Raw genomic sequence first — 23651 nt, 5'->3', positions numbered from 1 at the left:
TTGTCTTTTTAAGGAGCTTCCTGACATTCACATCTTTCCGAGTCATTGATTCTTATTACTGCTCGAGACATGGCTCATCTACATCTGGTTAATAAGGTGTATCACATTCCTTTACAGTAGTAAGACTGCAATTCCTGCAAAAGTGCTGAGAAGTGGAGAGGAGAGAGAGAGAGAAGAGAGAGAGGAGAGAGAGAGAGAGAGAGAGAGAGAGAGAGAGAGAGAGAGAGAGAGAGAGAGGAGGAGAGAGAGAGAGAGAGAGAGAGAGAGAGAGAGAGAGAGAGAGAGAGAGAGAGAGAATTGAGAGAGAGAGAGATTGAGAGAGAGAGAGAGAGAGAGAGAGAGAGAGAAGAGAGAGAGAGAGGAGAGAGAAGGATGGAGATTGGAGAGTGACCCATAGGACGAGAGGGAGGAGAGATCCTGTCTTTCTGGGGTCAGTGGGGTGGCGAGGCTGCCATCAAGACATGTATTAATGTGTTAAGAGGGAGAGGGGCGGGGGTGGGGTGGGTGCCTAGAGGGGGTGACCGAAGAGGAATGTTTATTAGATAATGATGGACTTTATTGATCAAGGTTCACTGAATGTACTGGGGAATTGAAACGCACACACACACACACGCGCACACACACACACACACACACACAACACACACACACACACACACACTGTACATTTTTACAATTTAGTCATGTCCACATAAAGGAGAGCATTCAAGGACACAAATATTAAAGGTACAGTGAAGGTTACATTCCCCAAATCATGGCATAGGCCTTCATGATACAATAAGCATGTACAAAAGAAAAGAGTCTGCACACCGTCTTAATGCTCCCGGCAATTTTATGAATAGAGCGGTCAATATAACAACGTTTCGGCCGGTGTGGCCTTCGCTCTATTCATCAAATTGCCGGGAGCATTAAGACAGTGTGCAGACTCTTTTCTTTTGTTCATGTTTATTCAGTTGGATCCAGCACCCGTTGCAATTCTTGGATGTGAGTGCACCACCTAAGTAACCACAATAAGCATGTCACTCAGTACTCTATGGGTAACAGCGTATCCGCCATATGTGGCGGCTACCAATTATGGTAGAGAAAGCACAGTACTTTGCCAGCCTTTTTGCCTCCTTTTGGAAGTTGTTGAAACCCTCTAACAACCAATCTGTGGGTATGTCCTATAGGCTACCGGTATTAAAAACAAATAGTCTAACTCTGCACCTATAGTGCGTAGCAAAAAAATCCTGAAGGGGCTCGTCAACAAGTGTCATTTGGTAGCGCGGACATCTTGGTGGGGCATAAACAGGTTGACTTAACATTGACACCCACCAGTATGTCTGCAGCTACTATGCCACGCCCCCCGTGGTGACGACACGTTGCCAAGCACTATAGCCCAGCTCTGAAATGGTACGTAGAAGTATTTAATGACCGTGGTCATAAAGGCTTCCTCTATAGCATACATGGGCAACAGGCGGCCCGGGGGCCACATGTGGGCCCCACCTTCACTTAATGCGGCCCGCAGGTTAACATCGGAATACTGATATAATATTGATTTCAAACATTCAAACATGACCCGCTTTAATTACTTCAATCTATATTAGTTGTGACTAGTATTACAATTCTATTGTCTTTTTTATGTCCAATGTATTTGTATTTAAGTTCATAAAGTTAACATAAGTATAACTAAATGCATTTGAAATTAAATAAAAATGTTACATTTCAGGATTCCAATTCAAAAATAGCAAAAAGAAAATCAGGATTCCAATTCAAAAATAGCAAAAATAGCAGATCTACAAGCTCAAAACGCGTCGCGGTGCGACGCGTTTTGAGCTTGTAGATCGGCTATTTTTGCTACTTTTGTAGGACATGAGAATGGCAAAAGTATGACAAAAGTATGACATTAATTTACGAAAAAAGGCAAAATATGGAATAAGAGGTGTCTGCCCGACAGTATTATGCAATGTGGCCCTCTGGAGTGAGTTTGTAAATATAGTGGCCCTCTCCATCATCAAAGTTGCCCACCCCTGCTCTATAGGGTCATCTCTAATACAGACACTGTCCCGTATAGCAGCCTGTCCAAGAATCTCTTCAAGTTCTCATTGAATGACCTCACATATAAACGCACATACGCACGTACAGTACAGTACGCACACCTATTGAGCTGGCTAATGAGGAGCTGTCACCCATGCAGACGACTCAGCATGGGCCAGATAACTGGCTGTCACTCCGATCATTGTTCTAACAAAGGCACATACGTCAACTTATGTATCGTCTTCGTGTCTCTCGTACGTGCACGCACACACACGCACACACGCGCACGCACACGCACGCACACACACACACACACACACACACGCACACACTCACACGCGAGGGACAACCAACAGTGTCACAAAGTCACCCCGATTCTCACGGTATGTCAAACAGGCCTCCTGTGCTCGGAGGGAAGGGAGAGAGAGTTTATGAAGACATCTGTCTAGTGTTTCATTAGAGCTCATCCTCGCGCCGTGTGGATATTTCAGGCCTGAGGTCACCGCCACTGTCCCCCAGTCCCATAGTGTAATTTGTGAAGCAGCACTCACACAGACAGCCTGGCAGACAAAGATAGAAAAGGCGTGAGTGAGCAGGAATTTGGGGACATGAGGGAAAGAGACAAACATAGGTCAGCTGGGGGAGGAAAGCTGTCTTGGACCGGTCAGCAGTGGTGGAAAATGTACTCACAATTTTTACTTAAGTAAAAGTATCAATACACAACAATGTAGTACTACTCTGTGACAAGTAAAACAATATTTTTTTTTTACTTGAGTAAAAGTACAAAAGTATTGTCATCAAAATATACTTTTACTAAAAGTAAAAGTGCTCATTATGCAGAATGTCATATTTCACAAGTTTTCAAATGTATACAAATCTTTTGAAAATAGCAGATACACAAGCTCACAACGCGATGCGTTTGTGAGCTTGTAGATCTATTTTCCAAATAGCCGAGGAATCTATCGGGCTGAAAGTGGTTAATGTGTTTTGTTGTAATAATCTAAATCTACTTAGTTATTAGTAAAGTTTTCAAATAACTGTAGTGGCATAAAAGTATAATATTTTCCTCTGAGATGTAGTGGAGTAGAAGTAAAAGGACAGAAAATTGGATTTAAAATTTAAATACTTCAGTAAAGTAAAGAAAATCCTCAAAATTACAGTACAGTACTTGAGTAAATGTACTTAGTAACTTTCCACCAATAGTCTCGCTCAATCTGTATGTAATACTATGTCTATCAGACAATACAATTTCTGATACGTGACTTAGCTGTCAATAGCAGAAATGTATGCACATTTAACCAACGGAAAACAGGTCAGCTTCTCCTGTCGCCGATGTACAGTATATAGTCAGCAGCAATGAAGACATGAAGAAAATCTGAATACAACATGGGCAATATTAGTGGCTGTGGGGTTTGCACATGATAATGTATTAGTGTCAGTGTGTGTAAACAAAATAGTGATCTGTGTCAGGGAAATGAGCATCCCCCCTGCAGCAGCAACAGGAACTAAACGCTAGCTGTCACAGTGTGTTTCTTTTAAGCCGCCCGTGACTGAAATTACCATCTTTCTAAACTGATAGGCAGAAAGAGAGGGAGGGGAGAGAGACAGAGAGAGAGAGAGAGAGAGATGGATGAATGAATGATTAAGACAGATAATGAGTTTGATTTGTCATGACTCATGAGCACTTATTTGCTGTAGTACCCTGCGCCCTCTTTGATCATATTGTAGATGTCACTGTGGCTTATTAGTGTATTTGTTGGGGTCTAGTGTGTGTGTGTATGTTGGGGAGGGAAGGAACCGGGGGGGGCATGACCAGTCTCCTTTTCCAGTTAACGTCTTTACAGTAAATCTATTCAGAGTTATAGCCCCCCCCCCCACCCAGTCAAACACGCGTCAGAGCCGATATGTCATACAGTATGTAAACATTAGATGTTGGACATGAAACGGCTAGAAGACAATATTTCAGAGGTTAGGGGCGGCAGTGGCTCAGGGGTAGAGTGGCCGGGTAGAGTGAACTGGAAAACCGCAAGGTTCCCAGTTTGATCCCGGGCTGGGGCGCTCCCCTAGAGTTAGTGTCGAAGTGTCCTTGAGCAAGACGCTGAACCCCTAATTGCTCCCGATGAGCAGGTTGGTGCCTTGCATGGTTTCCTCCGCCATCGGTGTATGAATGTGTGTGTGAATGGGTTAATGGCACAATCAATGTAAAGCGCTTCGGATAGAAGCGCTATATAAATGCACCATTTACCATTTATTTATTTAACCACTCTACAAGCTCACAATGCGTTGTGAGCTTGTAGATCTGCTATTTTCGAAGCGCAAAACCCGCACACAACCAAACATAAAATGTGTTATTATTTTTTATTAGTTCTACTGGATCTCCTCTCCACTCCCTCCCTAACATTTAGTCTAGTTTTTATTTTTTGAGGAAATTGTCAGTATAATTAGTCAAAGTTTTAGTCATCATAGCCTCGTTTTATTTAGTTTTTATTTAGTTTTAGTCAGTGAAAAAAGGTAGTCGACTAACATTTTTCATCATAGTTATCGACAAAATGAACACTGGACCAGACCCATTGAGAGATGCTGCCTTGAGTCAACCCAGTCTAGCAAAGTGAGCTGGGAGAAGTAGTAGTCTTAGGTCTGTAGTTTTGATTTTAGTGCCATTTAATGCACTCTTGTTGACAAAAGAGGGTCTCCCAAGCGTTTGTGAAAGCACAATAAACACTGCACTCATTAATTACACAGTACTGTAGTGTATGTATTAACAAACATGCAGAAATAATGTATTTGAACCTGTTCAATGAAGCTCAGTGAGTTATCCTCCCTTCATTCCAGCCCCTTTGATCTGTGTCTTTGATTTGTACTATAATTACTAAGACTAATTCTTGGATAGTCACAATCAAGTGACAAAATATGTCGCACACACATTATAACACACTATATACTGTATACTCTATACGCACACACTAGCGTGTTTACTAGCATGACGTCATGATCCAGTGAAATGTGCCTCGTTCATAATGCAGAGCACTGTGTGTGTGTGTGTGTGTGTGTGTGTGTGTGTGTGTGTCTGTGTGTGTGTGTGTGTGTGTCTGTGTGTGTGTGTGTGTGTGTGTGTGTGTGTGTGTGTGTGTGTGTGTGTGTGTGTGTGTGTGTGTGTGTGTGTGTGTGTGTGTGTGTGTGTGTGTGTCATAAATTGTGTGTCAGCCATAAATTCATCCATTCATCTAAATTCCTCCATTCATCTCTCTGTTAATGCACAGAATTTCAAATTGGCCTTCAAACGAGCCGCCCGCATCTCGCCTCTCCTTCCCACGTGCGTCAGCTCAGCTTCCCCAGCCTCTGCAGTCTCCATTTCTCCAACATTTGGAGGCATTTTAGGCATCATAGATACAGATACAGATACAGACACATACTGAATGTCATAAATGCCCGACATCATACAGCAGAGGACTGACGTCACAGGCTGGCCACATCCGAGATCCATGTTGGAGCCACGCAGTTCCCATGTGTAGGGCTGTCACGATTACAAATTTAAGTTGACGATTAATTGTCACACAAATAATTGCGATTAATGATTTAATTGTGTTTTTGGCCGTTGGAACATAATACAATTTTAATTTCTATTTGTTTTTTTATTTGCTTCATAATCACAAATTGGCACAGGACAGATACTGTATGACAAATTACTTAAATATAAAAAGATACATTTCATAATTTTTTACTAAAAAAAAAGCTATTTCTGCAAAAAAACATTTTTTAACAGAAATAGCTGATCTACAAGCTTACAACACGCCACGAAGTGACGTGTTGTAAGCTTGTAGATCGGCTATTTCTGCTCATTTTGGAAAAGTGTATGAAAATGTTTCCACATGGAATCGATTATGACGATTATGCAAAATAATTGTGATTATCTCAAAGAATTGAGATTAGACGATTATGTAATAATTGTGACAGGCCTACCCATGTGGATCGTGAGAAACACATGATTCGTTTTTTTCATTGCAAATTTCTTGTAGCCATATGATAATACCAGTCATACAAGTACATAATCGTCTTCATAATAAACTAAATTCATAAAGTGGGACACTGCAGTTATAGCAGAGACTGAGACGGTGACAGCTGTGGGAGTATACCCGCATAAAGTTGCATGTTGCCCACTCTGGCCCATGACCTGGAATGTGCTTGAAACCCCTGTGTTAAATAGTCAAGTTTTCATTTAATGGCATTATTGTATTTCATTCAACTATTCACAGCGCAGCTGAATTCATCACAGTAGAGAAGCGGGGCTGTCATAGAACACTGCCTGGGAAGCGCGAGCAGGGAAGGTTAATGGGGGTCTCTGTATTTAGCAGGGAGAATTTATGTGCAGTTATGAATCAGCCTGACTAGTCTAATATGAACAGAGAGAGAGAGAGAGAGAGAGAGAGAGAGAGAGAGAGAGAGAGAGAGAGAGAGAGAGATTCTCAAGCCTCCATCAACTGAAGACCTGCCTTCACTCAGTATGGTGGAAAAGGTATTGACATTTTTTACGTAGGTAAAAGTATCAATGCTGCAATGTAGAAATACTCTGTTACAAGTAACACTAAATGTACTTAAAGTACCATTTAGTTGTTCAAAATGCGTCAGCCAGAGTTTTAATTAAAACTAAGATGATATACAACATATTACTCCAGTTCTAAGTTCACTACATTGGCTCCCGGTTGTTTTTAGGATTGATTTTAAAATTCTTTAGAAGTACAATATTTGCCTCTGAGATTAGTGGAGTAGAAGTAAAAGCACTGAAAACTGGAAATAATCCAGTAAAGTAAAAAATACAGTACTTGAGTAAATGTACTTGGGGAGACACCTTTTTGGGGAATAACTGTGGCCACTGCTTCTGACCATGGTGCTGATTGATTGATTGATTGATTGCTTGATTGATTGATTGATGTTTATTGTTATTTCCTTGGATTTCGCTATTAACCACATACATGTAAACCCTAGCGTCCCTATTCTGGGTATGTCATAATAAGGCTGAGATTTGGCGAAAATACCTGACTGGCTATTTTCAGAAAATGTGTGCAAATCGTTAAATATATATATATATTTTTTAAAGCGAACGTTCGTAACTCAATTATTTGCTTCTGGGGGGTCCCTGGAACGAAATATTTTACAAATGTTCGCTTAAAAAAATATATATATTAAGAGATTTGCACAAATTTTCAAGATAAAAAAAAACAGATCTACAGCTCACCTACAGCTCATAGCCCGGTGCCGCGCTATGAGCTGTATATCTGCTATTTTTTGAATAGCCAAAGAAATAAAAAAAATGACACACAGATGCGTTCCCGGTGTTAATGAGTTAAATAGTATTTTTATTGTGTACAAAATTCACTAAATAGAGTGCTGTGTTTAGTTAAATGTATAATGTTGCATGGCGTAAACTTGATTTCCCCTTGGTGTGCCTCCACTACGTGGCACAATCTGGCACCGTTGACACACACAGAGAGAGATTGATCATGTACTATCTGCTGAGCCCCAGGCAGTGTTACTGTATCACACCAAAGTATTATTTATTTCCCTGTACCCATTGTCATTGATTATACCCAACGTAATGTATCGTCTCTTGGTCTGTTTATTCATTCGGCTTGTTGCGGTGCGGTCTGGCTTCTCGCTGGTGTCCACTTTCACAGCTGTAGTTGAGATAGTGAACGACTACTGCAGGGGTTCCCAAACTCTTCCATACCAAGGACCCTCAAATAACCATAGCCTCTGGCTAAAAGAAAAAAAAGAAAATCGGAAATTTGGGGAAATTGTGGACAATTTAGGAAATAGATATTCATGATAATGACATAAAAGTAGCTACTGTAAACTGGCACAATAACATAAAATAATGCCTTGCATGGGACGAGGAGAGTGTGGAAATCAGACATGGGAGAAGACGCCAAGAGGCGGCTGTTCGTAGCTACAGTGGGGTCAGTACTGCTGTATGGGGCTGAGACATGGACCCTCACAGCACAACAGGAAAGGGCCCTGGATGGAGTCTACGCAAGACTGCTACGGATGGCATTAGGTGTCACATGGATGGACCACATCAGAAATGTGGCCCTCTATGGGGACCTACCACGGGTCACAGACAAAGTCAGGGAGAGAAGGATGAGGCAAGGCACTGCGTCAGGCACCCGGAACTAGAGCTAAGCAAACTGACACTATGGGAGCCAACCCAGGGCCACGCCAGGAAAGGCAAGAAGCGCACCACCTATACACTGCGGCTCGACAGCTTAGCTAACAAGCTTCTCTCTCTCTCTCTCTCTCTCTCTCTCTCTCTCTCTCTCTCTCTCTCTCTCTCTCTCTCTCTCTCTCTCTCTCTCTCTCTCTCTCTCTCTCTCTCTCTCTCTCTCTCTCTCTCTCTCTCTCTCTCTCTCTCTCTCTCTCTGTCTGTCTGTGTTTGCAGATAGCTTGGCGGCTCCTGTCAATGTGACCATCAAAGCATTGAAGGCTAACTCCGCTGTAGTAACATGGGACATCCCAGAGGGAGACCCTGTCATTGGATTCGCCATCACACAGCAGGTGAGCCTGTGTACACGCACGCACGCACGCACGCACGCACGCACGCACGCACGCACGCACGCACGCACGCACTAAGGATTTAACTCATTAAAGGGATATTTCACTTTAAGAAAAAAGGGTAATTTTATCGTCTACTCTGGCTTTTGTGAGCCCCTTGGACCCCCTCTTAGACAGGCGAAAGGAGGGGATCAAGTATAAACCCCTAGGGACCCCTGTCAACTAAATATTGGACGTTTAAGTGGCTAATGGCAGTGGTTAATGATAAAATATAAAATGGTTTCCCATTCTCCTTAAAACAATATGACACACACGCAAACTCATGTGTGTCCACACATACTGTACAGTACATTGCTCAAACACACACACACACACACACACCAACACCCATGAAATTAATTAGTAGATCGCTGTTAGCACTCATTTCCGGCTCTCTTTATTGTGTCCCCGTCACTGTGTGAGTCTGCTGGTAGCGTTGGATGGATCATGACGCATTGTGCTGTTGCCAGAACTTTCCATTTGGACCGTTTGTCTGTCTGCCAGTAGCTTACAATGACATCTGCTTAAAAGGGGAAAAGTGCTGTCACGCACGCACGCACGCACGCACGCATACCCACCCACCCACACACATTTCATTATACAGAGCAAATTACCTCATGATCTGTTTTGATCTCATACACCAGTGGTTCTCAAAGTGGTTTTGAAAAACCTTAAAGTGTTTGAAAATGTTTTTTTTTTAAACACAAATCTTCTCTTCTGGGTGTCCCTGGCACAAAACATTTTCAGGTGGGGGTCCGAAAGTAAATATATATCAATTTGGGGGTCCGTGGCACAAAAAAACGTTTGAGAAATATATACATAATTGGCATTATTCACTGGGACAGATCATAGTTTGCTACTCCGGCAAAAAAAAAGAAAAGATGGAAGACATGCATCTCTGGATGGAGTTGTGTGTTTGTGTGCTGGCATCCTGTCTGATGTCTTGGTCCTTCTTCCCCTTCCAAGCTCTCTGTTCTCCTACTGTCCATCTCAATGGATTGATTGATGCTAAAAGGATAACACAAAAAGCCCTGAGGGCTTGTTTCCATTGTGGTCCTGTGTATTCATTGGATCGGAGGTTAAATCAATTATGCATAGCTTGCGAGCTAATTCAGGCAGATATACTGGAGTGGGTCACATTGCGCACCACTCTGTGAGTCATTTCTCAAGACAGATTCGGCTAACAGCAGAATCTGTCAGCACCACTGCCTTAAACATGTAGTGTTGTTGTTAGTAGGAATAAACACAGAAGCACCCGGGAGGAAGTTGACTAAGAAAGTGGAGGAGCCAAACCGAGTTCCTGTTTCTACACAAAAAAGGAAGTGGTCCCCCACTTTTCTTTTTTACCGAATGGGTTCCCGGATTGCTGTGTGAGTTATATAAGCGTGTTGTGTCTAGTAGCTGACCAATTTGACAGACCTACCTTCCACTGCTGCATATATTTAACATTGGTACTGCCACCCCAGCTCCACCCGTAGACTGTGTTGTCCCCTGGGGTTTATGTTGTCCCCTCTGGGTTCTGTTTTCCTCTTGGGGGTTGGTGGCATATCTCCCTGCTCTTAACCACATGACACGAACCCTAGCATCCCTATTCTGGGCATCATTCATAACAGGCGAACATTCGTCGAAAACAGCCAATCTACAATCTCACTGCGCATAGTGTTGCGACGGGCTATTTATGGTGAAGACATTTTGGTCTAGAGGGAAAAAAGGAGGTGACCAAGGTGACCCTGAGTGTATATAGTCTTTAAGTGGTTACATGTTTATCATCTAATTGTGATGAGCAGGAAGTAGTATATAATGCAGCAGAGCCTCAACACCAAGATCAAAATATAGTATTCACATTATTGTACACTATAAATGTTTAACATACTGTAACAGTACACCGTATTATGTGAGGTATCTGACTGAATCACATTGAATGCAAAATGCTAAATTGCAATTTAGGCATTTTGCAGATACTCTTATCCGCCACAACGTAAGTGCAAGATCAGAGTAAAGCATAAACTCTAATCAACCAACAACAGGGTAATCACTCAAGTAGAGTGCCAAGAAAATAATAATGCCAAACTGGCATTTTTCCTGCACAGATATAGGATTTTAATTAGGATTTTAGTGATGACTAAAAAGCAAGCTTAAGTAAACACATCCAAGAGTTAGCATACAATTACAGTTTACAAGTGCATCAATAATATTTCGGGTACATTTTAATAATAACAATCTGCAGGGCTGTTTAGCAATACATTGCACGCACAGTGGAATGCACTGTCGGAGGAAATCGTTTGTTGGGGGATCTCACAGCCCTGCAGTCGATCTACAAACCATATCTGGGTACTTTGATCCTGCATAGTGTAAGAACACAGTATAAGTTATAGTCGCAATCTGTGACTTTGGACTCGAAACCGTTTCAGATAGTGTTTGTGAAAGGAGGTATATACATGATGTTTAGAACATTAGCATCATATTGCCACTGTCGGCTGGAAATCTCATTATGTGTTACTTTTCAGGTTTCAATATCTGAAAAGTTTTTGGCCTAAATATACAGTAGTTGTTCTTATTGTGCAAGTGTAGACAGTAGTGCGCAGGTCATTATTATTGTATTCTATACGTCTGATCCCTGCCTACGCACCTTTCTCTGAGCTGATCATGTGTGCATAAGACTTTGTTGTTTCAGGTTTCAAATTCTAAAATGTAAGATGTACATTTTACACTCTCAAGAGTTAAATTATTGTTAAACATCAGCTGCATCACTTCATTTACAAGAAGTCTACACAATTAGAGAATGTAGAAGAATTGTTATTTTGATCAACGTTGGCCTGTTATGGTGCCAACATCAATACAGCATGGAATTATGGCCAGAATCTTATCGAACAATAACAAAATATTATAAGTTTTAGGTCTGAGAGTCTAAATCTCATCAAACGTTTGGTCCGCGGTTCAAATGCCGAAATACATAATGGACCTTGATATGAAAAGGGTTGAAAACCACTGAACTAAGTGTCTATAATCTCCTCATGTGTCACGCTCTGACAGAAGAAAGACGTGCGCATGCTGCGCTTCATCCAGGAAGTCAACACCACCACGCGCTCCTGTGCATTATGGGACTTGGAGGAGGAGACGGACTACATTGTGCACGTCCAGTCCATCAGCATGTCGGGGCATGCCAGCCCGCTCAGCGAACCTCTGCGCTTCCGAACGCCCAGGGAGGCAGAGACTCAGGCCTCCAAGAGTAAAGGTACGGAAGGCTCAACACTTTTTATCCTGGTGGTTGTCCCTGTATTCGTCGCATGGCAACATATATATTGTTGGTGGGGCTTAATTATTAAGACCGCGGGAACGCATCTGTGTAACCACTTTGACCATTATTTTATACTTATCTGCTATTCAAAAATAGCAGATATACAAGCTCATAGCGCGGCACCGAGTGCCGCGCCATGAGCTTGTAGATCTGCTATTCCTAAAAAATCGTGAACGTTTGTGCAAATCTTTGAATATATATATATTTTTAAAGTGAACATTTTTCTCACATTTTTGCTGCTGGAGGGTCCCTGAAACAAAATATTTTGAGATGGGGGTCCGGCGGTCCGCGGCCAAATACATATCATTTTGGGGGCCCTTGACATGAAAAAGTTTGCAACGTAAGATTTTTCATGATTTAAAAAAAAATAGCAGATCTACAAACTTGGTGCCACGCTATGAGTTTTTTTTTTAATAGCCAAAGTATAAGGTTAAATGGTTAAAGTGGTTAAAATCTAAAATGACAGATGCTTTCCCGGTCTTAATGGGTTAAGATGGCTAAAGGCTGATTTATGCTTCTGTGTTGAGGTATCGTCAGAGTTACAGTATGTCGTAGGGTCCTATACGGTGTCGCAAGCAATTTATAGTTACGCATATGCTTGACTGTCGTACCACTGGCCACAACACTAGATGATAGTGTTGTGCATTCACGCTGGAAAACCTTCAATGAATGCTATCTCTCACATTCACTGTGGTACGTTGCACTGTGGTGGTGAAGAGGTTTGCACGGGAACAGGCTTTGCAGGATTTACTAAAGCTTCAATTCGTACGTTTTATATGCATTGTCTCACTTACAGTATGAGAGACTTGACTTATGAGGTCAAGTATCATGATACTTCATAATTGCTGGACACTCACAGACATTTGATTTTGCAAGGATCATAGTGTATTGCAATGATCATGGTTGTAATACATTATAGTAATTGTATAATCACTGTTATAATGCATTATAGTGTGATTATATTGTAAGTCATTATAAGTGGTCATTGGGTGCTTTAAGTAAAGTATTGACATTCTTGGAGACGTAAGCAGAAACATTTTGTGTTGTTCTTGCATACTGTAGATATGAGTGTCCAAAAATTATGAAATACTAGAAAAAAGCTCCCTTTGGGCATTTAGCCCCTTCCTTCTTACTTGAAAGCATAATCTTGTCTATAATACGGTGTTAAAAGCATATTAAAATGCATTATAAGTATGTTTGAATAATGCATTATACTAGACATGGACTTCATAGAAAGTGTTACCAAAACTAACAACTCAGCTAATTCTCTTACTTACCCACACAAACACACGTTTACACACAACGAAGCAAAGCAGCAAAGTTCTTCCCTGTTTCCGGGCAGGCAGGGGGAGTTGGCCCGTTGACAAATTCCTTGACTGGTTTAGTCTAAAGGTCCAATAAAAATCAATATGGACACAAAGCGTGAAATTAAATTTCTCAACACAAATGCCCCTAACACTCTGCCCTGCTGACCGCCTCATGAATAAATGGCCAGAGGGGTTGTTCACTTCAAAACGTATTGATGCGCTTCCATGGGCGTCACTATAGCCCGAGTCATTCCCTGTGTGATTTCTCCAGTGGTGTAAAGTAAGTACATTTACCTAAGTGCAATTTTGAGATATATTTACTTTACTGAGTATTTCCAATTTTCAGTACTTTTACTTCTACTCCACTACATCTCAGAGACAAATATTGTACATTTACTCCACTACAATTATTTGAAAACTTTAGTTACTAGTTACTTTGCACATATAAATTATTACATTATAAAACCTACATTAACCACTTAAGCCCTATTTTATACCTAGTCTATTTTCAAAAACATTTAGTACTTTTACTTTTGGTACTTTAAGTATGTATGTAGGAGCCATTTTGATGGTGTTATATTATTTGGTAGTTTGGCATTATTACTATTGGACACTGGGTGGCGGGCTGCAGGTGTTAGGTGTTACTTAAAGGGTCATAGGTGCACTGATAAGCTAGGACAGAGGACACAGGTTGGTGAGGAGCCACGCTGCTTTTACCAGCAGCAAGGAGAGAAGCAGACAGACAGAACCACAATACAGAGATTCACTACAGAAATGACACTGCAATATGTCTGGTATGTTCATAACAACTGCAATTACAATAACTACACCTAAAACTGGATCTTGGACTGGACATCCATCTTGTTTGTTTCTGACTTTGTCTACTGCCTAGGATCACTGCATACACCACTCCTCTGAAGTAATGTGCAATATTGGAACAATGGAAGGTGGAAATTGCCATTACAAAGTATATTTTGATGCCAATGCTTTTGTACTTTTACTCAAGTAACATTTTGAACACAGGTATTTTTTACTTGCAACAGAGCATTTTTATATTGTGTTATTGCAACTTTAATTTGTGTAAAATATATGAGTACTTCCTCCACCACTGAATTTCTCCATAGTGAACCCAACTCTTGAGGGGATGTGTTTGTCAGGATTGCGGAGGAGGTATTTGGGGCTGTGAGCATGAGCCGAGGCAAATCAATGGGATTTTAGTCGGAACACTACAGCACTGTTACCCAAACAGGGACCTTTGGGTCGTGGACCAATTTTCATGGGTCGCGAGTAAAAATCTGTTTCCAGATTTTTCAAAAGATTTGAACAAAAGAAATCACAACTTTTCATTAGTTAAAAAAATATATTTTTCAAAAGTATTTGATAAATAAAATGAAAAAATCTAATAATTACCACAAATAAATGTAAAAAGAGAGTTGAAGAAATAGTGAGAATAGCTGATTTGAGCTTGTACAGTAGATCTGCTATTTTCACTAGTTTGGGTCCCGGGCAAACGTCTAATTTCTCTTTTGGGGCTAAAAGGTTTGCATTTTACACTAATTTCTCATACTGTAGAGCCATTGTCACTTTACTCCACATCACCATAGACTCACTGTCATATTCAACATTCAAGATTTATGTAATTGTTGCATCTTCAGAGAAATAATGCAACACTGGTTATTAGACGGTAAAGAAAAACACAGTTACTAACTATTATATTCATACTGTATATGTGATAAAAAATGTTTGTTATGGTTGGTCAAGACCCAATTTTATATATAAGTCTGCCTCTCTCTCTCTCTCTCTCTTTCTCTCTCAATGTAACGTAACAGTTGTTCTAACACCCACGCTTTGGCTTCAAGTGGTATCTTGCATGCACAGAATACACACACACACACACACACACACACACACACACACACACACACACACACACACACACACACACACACACACACACACACACACACACACACACACACACACACACACACACACACACACACACACACACACAAGCATGCACACATACACATACATAAACATTCGCTAACACACAAACCAATAGACAGAGGAAGGGGTAATTAAATTTTGAGAAGCAACAGTGCTCTCAACAGGAAAACAATGTGCAATCTCTTCAAATGGTTCTTATGGGGGCTGTTGCCACCCTCCTCCTTCCACACGACTGTCTGACAGGCAGTGGTGGAAAGTAACATTTGGTGGAAAGTACATTTACTCAAGTACTGTACAAATGTGAGATATTTGTACTTTACTGGAGTATTTCCAGTTTTCAATATTTTTTACTTCTACTCCACTACATCTCTGATCGTACTTTTTACTCCACTACTAATTATTTGAAAACTCTGATTATTATTACAAAACATACATTAACCACAGCCCTATATACACTTTGGCTATTTGAAAATAGCAGATCTACAAGCTACGAGTTTGTAGATCTGCTATTTTCAAAGGATTTTTGTACGTTTGAAAACTTGTAAGATGGGACATTCTGCATAATGAGTACTTTTACTTTTAGTACTTTAAGTATATTTTGATTCAAGGCTTCAGCTAGGTGTGTGTAATTGATAGAAAATATGTTTTTTTTTGGGATGTACTCCTTTAAGCCCTATTTCGAGAAAAGGTGAAAATAGCTGATCACAGCCCACATCGCATTGTGGGCTTTCAGATCGACTATTTTTTCAACTTTTGATAGTTTTAGATTTCTTTTTCTTTCTAACCTTTTTTATTTAATTTTTACATGTACTCCTAATGACATGCCCAGGTTGAAAGTAATTAAACTGCCTCACGGCTCCCATCCACTTCCAAAAAAGTACACAGTGCACAGTCATGCACAGCCACCACACCTGTAGCATATATGCAGTTATGCACGCACGCACACATGCACGCACACACAAACGCACAGCACATGGTACATATATGATTTATTACACACACAAATACACACACGGTTGAATTACCCTAGCTTGGTAACAAGCAGAAAAGACACACACTTCCCATCACACACACCTTTCCTAAAAGCCGTCTCTACCCAGGGATGCTTGCAGGCTTCATTATCCGCCACTCGAATCTGACAAATCCCCCGTTTTAGACGACATCCATCTTTGCCTGTCTCATTTGGGCTGCTTGTTCATGGATGTCTGTTTAATTAGCTCAGTTCCTCAGCCCACAAGCTTTTGATGGCAACTATAAAGATGAGCAGATGCTGTTGAAGTGGAAAGGAATGTGGTCAATATGGTTTTAAAGGTATTTGTTATGGTCTACTACACTGACATCTACGCATGTAATGATGAATAGCGAGCAAAATCAGGGGAAGAACTAGAAACACTTTTGTTAAAACAATTAACCCACTGAGGAACAGCCTTATAGTTATAGTCTTCCACGAGTTGACTCTCAAAATGAATTTTCCTGTCAGTAAGAGTGGGGTTTAAAAGTATGACCTGGGAAACATAGAGACCTTCTACACACACTGAGCTACAGTATGAAAGAGCCTTTCAATCTCTCCTCCAGGAGTTGGCACGGAAAAGGATTTTTCCTGTGAGTAAGCGTGGGGGTTGAACTGATGACCTTGGTAACATGCAGAGAATGTCTTAGCCCTCTGAGCTATGGCCTTGAAGGTCCATCACATCGTAAAAAAGCCTTTCAATCTTTCTTAAAAACATTTTTCTAGGATTTTTATTTGGATTTTCCAGCTGGCCCCAATGCCGCCCTCCTGTATTGCATCTCTCCCGGCATGTGCACAAAGCACATTTTAGAAAGGGAGGTTAAAGACCTCAAAAGAAATGCCGATTAATCACGACCATATCGTGACATCGTCACATACTGTAGCGTTGTGAGCTTGTAGAGCAGCTATTTTCACAATTATTGCCTCTTATTATTTGACAATTTGGCCAATGTTTGACCAGTTTTAATAGTATAGTTTGTTGTTTCATAGTGTGTGTGTGTGTGTGTGTGTGTGTGTGTGTGTGTGTGTGGGTGTGTGTGTGTGCACGTGTGCGCGTGTGTGCGTGTATGCGTGTGTGCGCGAATGGGTGAATGTGAGACATATCTCGGCCTCAATCAGTTCCGCTCCAACCATTTTGGGGAATCAATCTCATTCAGGGATTGGTTAGTGTGCATCAGTGACATTGCGGCTGGCCAACTAGCCCTGGGGAGGCTGACTAGCAAAAGTATCAGAGGTCTCGAGATGTTCGACTTTGATTTGTTAATACTGGTCAAGAGAGGCCAATCGATTGGCTTGTGGCTAAAAGCTACTGGAGCGTGTGGGTTCTGTTACCTTGGACCCTTAGAATGTCAGTGGCTGTGTCCAAGAAAAGGCGTTCTCTGTGCTGCAGTGAACCTCAGCAACTGCTCTACCAAACGCAGTACAAGAAAACCTTTTGTGTGCGTTTACTTTTTACTTTTGGTGTTGGTTTTGTCACTTATGGTGTGCATAAGTATTATGTCATTTATTTTGCATATTATGTATTTTCATTTATTTTGCATAATGATGGCGTCATCTGTGTGTAATGCTTACATTGGTTGGAATCATTTGATTGCCACTCACAACCTGTACTTAAAGAGTGACTAATCACCTGATTGTTAAGACCCTGTTGAAGACCTAAGTGACGTGTCGAAACGCGTCGGTCAGCTGTTGCCTTGCTCACCTGCCAAAATAAACCCTTTTATTTTTTCACCTGAAGACGGAGTGCCTCAGTACTTTTTCCTTAGTCTGCCTCACCACAAGCAGAACTTTGGTATCCTTTGCACCTAACATTCAGTCCAATCATTTGGATTTATAAACTGAAGATTTATGGTTGAAAAGAACATTTTCAGTGTCTATCTAAATTCTAAATCATTTATATGTTCTAAGCCAGTGTGGCTCAAGAGATAAACCAAGGTTTATAAATCAAAGGTTTGGGGCTCAAAGCTCCTCACAGAACATTTTTACGTTCTCATTCTTACCTTCCATCCCTGTGTAGTTTAAGAGATAATTCTGGGGTTTATAAGCTAAAGGTTTATGGTTCAAATCTCCTAAAGAACATTTTCATTCTCCATTTAAATTCTAAAAGGTGGGTTAAGTATTACGTACTCAATTGTAGCTCCCATGCTTGTGTGGCTCGAGAGGTAAATCGGAGGTTTATCAATCAAAAGTGAAGTGTTCAAATCTTCTGAAGAACATTTTCACTGGCCATCTAAATTCTAAAAGGTGGGCTAAGTATCAGGTTCTCTACTATATCTCTTATGCTGTGGTCTCAAACAGGTCTCAAACCTGTTAAAGAACATCTTCACTGTGCATCTAAATTGTAAAAGGTTGGTTAAGTACAACATTCTCAGTTGTACCTTCAATGCCAGCGTGGCTCAATAGATGAATCCAAATATAGTACAACAAATTCCTTAATAAAGAAAGAAACCACTGAACAAATCAAACTGGTGCTGGGGAAAAAAAGAACACTAACATGATTAAACAATAAAGATTGGTTTAAGCAAATTAGTGTGAAAATCATTAAATAAAAAATGAAATAACAAAACATAAAATTCTTAAATAAAATCACTGTATGCAAATGTATTAAGCTCCTCCGCCTGGAGGTGAGCTCTATGAATGCTCCAGAGTAGATTTTGCATGAATCATGATGGTGCAGTGGTTAAGATACAGGGCTTGCAGCCCGAAGCCTCCCGGTTAAAATCCAGTGAGGACATTTTTTTAACTTTTACCTGGCTCTTGTACCTTTATAGAATCGTTCAGTATATTGTGCAAGAGGAGAGTTCTAGTTTGGGCCATGGTAGCGCAGTGGTTAAGATACAGGGCTCGCAACGTGACAGCTCCTGGTTCAAATCAAGGTAGGATATTATTTTAACTTTTACCTGGCTCTTGTACCTTTATAGAATCGTTCAGTATACTGTGCAAGAGGAGAGTTCTAGTATGGTCCATGGTAGCGCAGTGGTTAAGATATAGGGCTTGCCATCTGAAGATTCTTAATTCAAATCCAACAAGGACATTACTTTAAGTTTTACCTGGCTCTTGTACCGTTATAGAATCGTTCAGAGAAGAGTGTGCAAGAGGACATTCAAGTATGAACTATGGAGGTACAGTGGTTTAAGATACAGGGCTTGCAAACAGATTGTCCTTTGTTTGAAACCAGCAAGGACATTTCTCGAAGTTTTACCTGGCTCTTGTTCATTTACATAATCTTTCAGTGACGAGTGCACAAGAGAACAGACTCAAATTTATTGTCATGGTGGTGAAGTGGTTACGATACAGGGCTTGCAAACATAATGTTCTTTGTTTGAAACAATCAAGGACATTTTTTCAAGTTTTACTTGGCTTTTGTACCTTTATCAAATCTTTCAGTGAAGATTGTGGAAGAGAACAGAGTAGGTTCAGCATGAACCATTATGGTGCAGTGGTTAAGATACAGGGTTAGCAACCTGAAGGCTCTTAGTTCAAATCCAGGAAGGACATTTTTTTAACCTTTACCTGGCTCTTGTACTTTTATCAAATCGTTCAGTATAGTGCGCAAGAGGACAGTACTAATATATGCGGTCAGCTGTAGGGTTGGCTCAGGGAAGAGGACGCCCCTGCCTTGCACAGTCCCTTGGGATGTCTGCCATTTAACAACTAGGCAAATCTTAATGATTGGGCATGGGACACAAGCTAAGGCTTGATCACCCTGTAGCTGGCCACCTTTGATGAGGGTGTATAGTGTTTGAAGGCCGAAACACCCCCTGATTCAAAGGCACACTACTGAGGATGTGTCCCAAAATTGACATCTTACCCCAGTCTAAGAAAGACACCTCCCATGCCACTCTCGTAACATCAAGGCAAATCTCATGTGAGTGCACACCATCTATTGGCACAATGGACAGTATCAACATCACGTCCCGTGTTTTATGATTCTGATTATCTGGACTCGTCCAGTGACCGCTGTGAAAGGACAGCTGACAACATAGGAAAGTCTGTGTGACAGCTTGGAGAGACAGCTGACTGGAGGAAATAGACCCCACTGGGGCTGTCATGGGCTAGCTACCCATGTTGGCAGTCTCCAACGCTGCTTCAGTATGTTGGAGACACCCGCTAAGTGCTACAGAAAGTCAACAAAGGAAAATACCCCTAGAGCCTGCGAGAGCTGGGGCGGAAGATGGCTCAACGATTGATCACACGGTTACAGACCCAGGAACGGAAACGACTACGACTAAGAAGAACACAGCACATGAGACAACCACAGCAGCAGCAGGACACACACTTCAGGTGTGCAGCTGTGGTTGGGAGAAAGTTACATCGGCAAGGGGATTAAAGATCCACCAAGGGAGGAAAAGGTGCTTGGGAGAGAAGAGACAGGGACCTCGCATTGACCAGTACTTCTTACGAAGCAACCAGTCAAATCAGTCGAATGAAGCACAGCGACGGGACACAAACCAAAGTTCGCAGAGCATCAGCACCCCTGTCATTGAGGAGGCTAACACAAGCACAGATTTGCCGGTGGACGAACTCATCCAACCACAGAGACCTCCAAAGGAGGAAAAGATCAAAGGTCACAGACCAAGTGTGAAATGGCCCAAAGCTGTTGAAAAGAAAGAGTGGGAAACAATCAATAACGACCTGACAAAAATCCTGGAACAACAGGTAGGCACCGTAGAGAAAAAGCTTGAAAGGATGGGAGACATTATCTACCACTACGGAGAAGAGCGCTTTGGAGTAAACAAAAGGAGAAGTGGAAAGGCACCACCAGCGCCAGCCAAATCTAGGAGGCAGCAAGAGATCGAGAGACTTGTCAGAGAGAGAAGGCAGCTGAGAAAGCAGTGGAAGAAAGCCTCTGATGCAGAGAGAGAAGGTCTCATGCTACTCCAAGCAGACATCAAATGTCGGCTGGCAACCTTGCGAAGAGCAGAGAACTTAAGGAAACTTCGTAAGAAGAAGGAACACTCAAGAACACGGTTCTATAAAAACCCCTTTAAGTTTGTCAAAGACCTCTTCGCTAAGGACAAGAGTGGAATCCTGAAAACACCAAAGCAGGAACTGGAAGAATATCTGGAAAAGGTCCACCAGGACACGAAAAGGCATGAGCAGATGATCATCCCACATGACATCCCACCTATTCAACCTCCGGAATTCAACCTGGACACTGACCCTCCAAAATGGAAGGAAGTAGAGAATGTAGTCCGGCGAGCAAGAGCGGCATCGGCTCCTGGGCCTAATGGAGTACCATACAAGCTCTACAAGAACGCCCCGGATGTGCTACGCTTTCTTTGGAGGCTCATGAGGATAGTGTGGCAGAAGGAAATCATACCTAAGGCATGGCGAAGGGCTGGTGGTGTACTAATTCCAAAAGAGAAGGATGCGACAGACATCAGTCAATTCCGGCCAATCAGCCTTCTCAACGTCGAGGGGAAAATCTTTTTCAGTATAATAGCACAGAGGCTGTCCACTTACCTGGAAAGGAATAAGTACATTGATACATCTGTACAGAAAGCAGGCATTCCTGGGTTCTCTGGTTGCCTGGAGCATACTAGTATGATTTGGCACCAGATCCAAGCAGCTAAGAAGGACAAGAGAGACCTCTATGTCATCTTCCTCGACCTGGCCAATGCCTTTGGCTCAGTTCCCCATGAACTCCTCTGGGAATCTTTCAACTTTTTCCACGTACCAGAACCCATCACTACGCTGGTAAAGGCCTACTTCCAAGACCTGCAATTGTGTTTCACAACACCTGACTTCACCACATCATGGCAGCGCTTGGAAGTGGGCATAATGGCAGGCTGTACAATCTCACCTCTGGCCTTCACTATGGCCATGGAAGTCATCATCAGGGCCTCGAGATGGGTGGTGGGCGGCGAGCGAACTAAGGACAGGCTCCGTCTCCCACCTATCCGAGCATACATGGATGACATGACTACACTGACCAATACTGCAGCATGCACCAAGCGGCTACTTGCAAAACTGCAGGAGAACATCAAATGGGCCCGGATGAAAATCAAGCCAAGCAAATCTCGAAGCATCTCCATAGTCAAGGGACAGCTTAAAGATGTGAAGTTCTGCATTGGAGATGACCCGATACCAACGGTGTCTGAGCAACCTGTCAAAAGCCTGGGTAGATGGTACAACGCAAGCCTCAAGGATAAAGACCAAGTGCAGCAATTGAGGCAGGACATCGCCAATGGCCTTGAGAACATCAACAAGACCCTACTGCCTGGGAAGCTCAAGCTTTGGTGCCTACAGTTTGGACTTCTCCCCCGGGTAATGTGGCCACTCACCATCTATGAGGTCCCAATAACAACTGTGGAGAAGATGGAGCGAACCATTACTTCATATGCGAAGAAATGGCTCGGTGTCCCACAATGTCTAAGTAACATCGGCCTCTACGGCAAAGGGGTCCTTGAACTACCTCTCACAAGTCTAACGGAGGAGTACAAGTGCTCTAAGGTAAGACTTCAGATGACACTGAAGGACTCCAAAGACCAGACCATCAGCAATGCTCCACCTCCCCTACTAACTGGAAGGAAATGGACACCATCCAATGCTGTGCAGCAAGCTACATCAGCCCTGAGACACCAAGACATCGTGGGACATACCCAGCATGGAAGAGGAGGCCTTGGCCTGGCAGCAAGCAAACCAACTTGGCGTAAGGCATCAACATCTGAGCGGAGGAAACTGGTGGTCGAGGAGGTGCACAGACAGGAGGAGACTGCAAGAAGTACAAAGGCTGTCTCTCTTGCTAAACAGGGGCAATGGACAAGGTGGGAAGGCCTGGAAAGGAGAAAGATCAACTGGAGTGAGTTATGGCAAATGGAAGCCAGCAACATCAGCTTCATCATAAGAGCTATATATGATGTGCTTCCGTCACCAAAAAACCTACATCAGTGGTATGGCGAGGACCCAACCTGCCCCCTCTGCCCAGCTCCAGCAACTCTCAGACATATCATGTCGGGTTGCAAGACCAGTCTCACACAATGCCGCTACACCTGGAGGCACAATCAGGTCCTCAAGAGCCTGGCTGCAGCACTTGAAATCAAGAGGAGTGCAACCAACTCCTTACCCCCAAGAACAAGTAATCCCATCAAAACGACAACATTCATCCGGGAGGGACAGAAAAAGCCCAAGCATCTTCCTGCAAAGCCAGAAACTGGACACCTAGCCATGGCCCGGGACTGGAAGATGCTGGTCGATATTGGCCAGCAACTAATCTTTCCACCTGAGATCGCTTCCACCAACCTTAGGCCAGACATGGTACTCTGGTCCCCTTCACGAAAGTCTGTGTATATCATAGAACTCACAGTCCCGTGGGAGTCCTCTGTTGAGGAGGCCTATGAGCGCAAGAAACTGCGCTACACTGAGCTGGCAGCAGACGCAATTCAGCGTGGCTGGAACGCAAAAGTCTGTCCAGTTGAAGTGGGATGCAGAGGATTTGTGGCTTCTTCCACCATCAGATTGCTGAAGGAACTTGGAATCCATG

The 23651-nt window shown here is 42.3% G+C and overlaps 1 protein-coding gene across 1 annotated transcript in view; it reads left to right on the top strand.

The window, feature by feature from the left end:
• The window catches only part of fndc5a (fibronectin type III domain containing 5a), a gene marked incomplete at both ends in the record, with an annotated part of 78558 nt that overhangs the window by 25179 nt on the left and 29728 nt on the right, over nt 1-23651 (top strand). The window contains 2 exons of the mRNA XM_084044953.1: nt 8450-8565; nt 11635-11836. Of these exons, the coding sequence (XP_083901079.1) occupies nt 8450-8565; nt 11635-11836 (318 nt within the window). The remainder of the gene's footprint in view (nt 1-8449; nt 8566-11634; nt 11837-23651) is intronic.

Source organism: Gymnoscopelus microlampas (genome assembly GCF_963454915.1).
Source record: "Gymnoscopelus microlampas genome assembly, chromosome: 20".
NCBI classification, from domain to species: domain Eukaryota; kingdom Metazoa; phylum Chordata; class Actinopteri; order Myctophiformes; family Myctophidae; genus Gymnoscopelus; species Gymnoscopelus microlampas.
The sequence above is the reverse complement of the archived record's forward strand: the minus strand, read 5'-3'. Positions and strand labels throughout refer to the sequence as shown.